This window comes from Pseudorasbora parva, chromosome 13 (genome assembly GCF_024679245.1).
Source record: "Pseudorasbora parva isolate DD20220531a chromosome 13, ASM2467924v1, whole genome shotgun sequence".
NCBI lineage: Eukaryota > Metazoa > Chordata > Actinopteri > Cypriniformes > Gobionidae > Pseudorasbora > Pseudorasbora parva.
This window is the reverse complement of record NC_090184.1, coordinates 40,785,840-40,788,294: the sequence shown is the minus strand read 5'-3', so window position 1 is coordinate 40,788,294 and position 2,455 is coordinate 40,785,840. Positions and strand designations below refer to the sequence as shown.

Genomic DNA, 2,455 nt, shown 5'->3' with positions numbered 1-2,455 from the left:
TGATAGATACTGACCACTGCAGACCGTGAAAAACAAGAGCTACAGTTTTGGAGATGCTCTGACCCAGTCATCTAGCAATCATAATTTGGCCTGTGTTGCTAAAAACAAAATGTTCACTTGCTGCCTAATATATCCCGCCCACTGGTGCTGTGATGAAGAGAGTTATATATATATATATATATATATATATATATATATATATATATATATATATATATATATATATATATATATACATTACTAGTATTTATTAAGGTTTTGAATAAGCTTTTATTTTTATATTTTCAGTTTTCCAGTATTTATTTTATTTTATTTAAGTTAACCTAACATTTATATTTTATTTGATTTTAGCTTTATTTCAATTAACTTTTTTTTTTTTTTTTTTTATAAATTTTACTTAACAAGAAATACACTGTTTGACTTATTTTCTATAGCTCCAGAAGGTCTTTTTAGGAGAAACATCTACTTGAGAATGTAATCTCATTGAAGATATTTTAAAGAGATCTCCTTTTCTTTCCTATGTTGAGACCATCAGTCTGGCCATCGATCATGCTGTCGTCTGTGGACAAACTCGCGGCCTGGCTGCTGACCGGCTTCTTGGCAATTCTAACCATCTTCTTCAACATGTACTTGCTTCTGGTCAACCACAGAAGCTACCAGAAGAAGCACAAGCTCAACCCTGCCGACTTCATCATCACGGCCATCGCTCTGGCCAGCATCTCCCAGCAGGTTCTCACTTACTTATGGCAGACGATGGATATTATTGACACCGTGTGCCGAATCAGCTTGACAGGGGCCATCCTGCTGGTGCTCATCTTCAGCATGAAGCTCATCATATTCTGGAGCACGGCGTTCCTGACCTTTTACTATGGCACAAAGCTGGTGATGGAGCCCGTCCACTGCTACACACGCATCCAGGAGGCCATCGTCAAGCACGTCCACACGGCCCTGGCAGTGATCTTCGTGAGCGGCTTCGCCAATTGCATTCCCCTGCTGAGCGTTCTCACTTATTACAACGGCACCACCCACGGATTGGGCGACTGCGGGTCCATCATGCCCACCGATACGACCGGACTCGCCTACGTCTTCTATTACGTCATCATCTCTGACATCATTCCAGGCATCATAATGGTCAAATGCAGCATCTCGATCTCATACCACCTGGCGAAACATCTTCTGGACATGAAGGCCAGCTCCAACGGTGCCCACGGGCCCAAGTTAGGCACGCAGATGCGGGTCATAAAGATGACCCTGAGCCTGGTGATCGTGTACATTTGCTTTGTGGCCGTGGACATCTACACACAGATGACGGTGGTGCTGATGAGGAAGAACACACTCGCACTGACCATTCTCTTCGCCAGCATCTACACCACGGTCAGCGCGTTTGTGCTGGTTTACGGGAAAAAGAGCTACTGGAAGGAACTGATCGCCTCCTATAACCTCTTCTTAGATGAGTACCCTTGTTTCAGCCGCATGAAGGTCGAAGAGGTCGTGCACGAGCATGAGCACAGCCACGGGCACTAACCGGAGTTAAGGCCCGTTCACACCAAGGATGATAACTGTAACAACAAAGATATTGTTTTTTTTTTTTATTCTAGATATTAAAGAATGACAGAGTCCACAACTGCAGCGATGGCACAGAGAAACCTTGACTGCATATCAGAATCTATCCTGCTTTACGAGCTTGAGCATTTAAAGGGAAGCTATTATGTAAAAATCACTTTTACATGGTGTTTGAATATAAATGTGTTGGCAGTGTATGTACACCACCACCCTATGATGGTAAAAAATCCACCCACTCCTTTTTTTTTCATCCCCATAAATCATAAGCATAGACTATTAAAAAAAAATATGAACGTAGTGTCCGTGACGTCACTCATAGGGTTCTGAAGTGCAGTTTTGAAGAGTAAAGTAGTGACGAGCTGAGCGTTGCACGCCGATCGAGCATCAGAAAACAGAAAATGGGCAAAGGGGAGGGACATAGAGACAGAGCGTATTTAGGCTACGCCCACCCCGGGGGGAAAACAATCCAACGCTCTCCATTGACTTTTTATTGCGTGAGGCTACCTCCGTGTCATTTCGGACTTATTACAAAAAGCAGAACCATTTCTAAAAGATGATATGTGACAAGGTGTACAGCAAACAAGCTAAAAAACACATACCTACGTTTTTATAAGCTGTCGACCCCAAAAAACGAGCATTTAAGGAGATAAAAGTGGACACAGACAATAAGATGTGAAGCTTCAACAGGAAGAATAGGTCAATTTTGGGATCCTGACACTCAGTATGGCTACGTGTGCAGTAAACATGTTGTCAAATATCCAAATGTCAGTTTTATATATGATATTTCCTGTTGCTGATTACTTTCCCCTCAGTGTAGTTCTCAGTGTAATGTAGCATCTTGCGCTCTGTCTTAATTGCCTGTATTCACTTTTAGGTCTTTAAACACTAGTTT

General features: G+C 42.2%; 1 protein-coding gene across 1 annotated transcript; it reads left to right on the top strand.

Moving 5' to 3' along the window:
• Positions 1-546: 546 nt before the first annotated feature.
• Positions 547-1,524, top strand: tas2r202 (taste receptor, type 2, member 202). Its single transcript, XM_067412839.1, has one exon. It carries the CDS (start codon positions 550-552, stop codon positions 1,522-1,524), a length of 975 nt encoding a protein of 324 aa, XP_067268940.1. The 5' UTR covers positions 547-549.
• Positions 1,525-2,455: the final 931 nt, after the last annotated feature.

Coding starts and splice junctions, on each gene's coding strand:
- tas2r202 (XM_067412839.1), top strand. CDS start 550: ATGCTGTCGTCTGTGGACAAACTCGCGGCCTGGCTGCTGACCGGCTTC.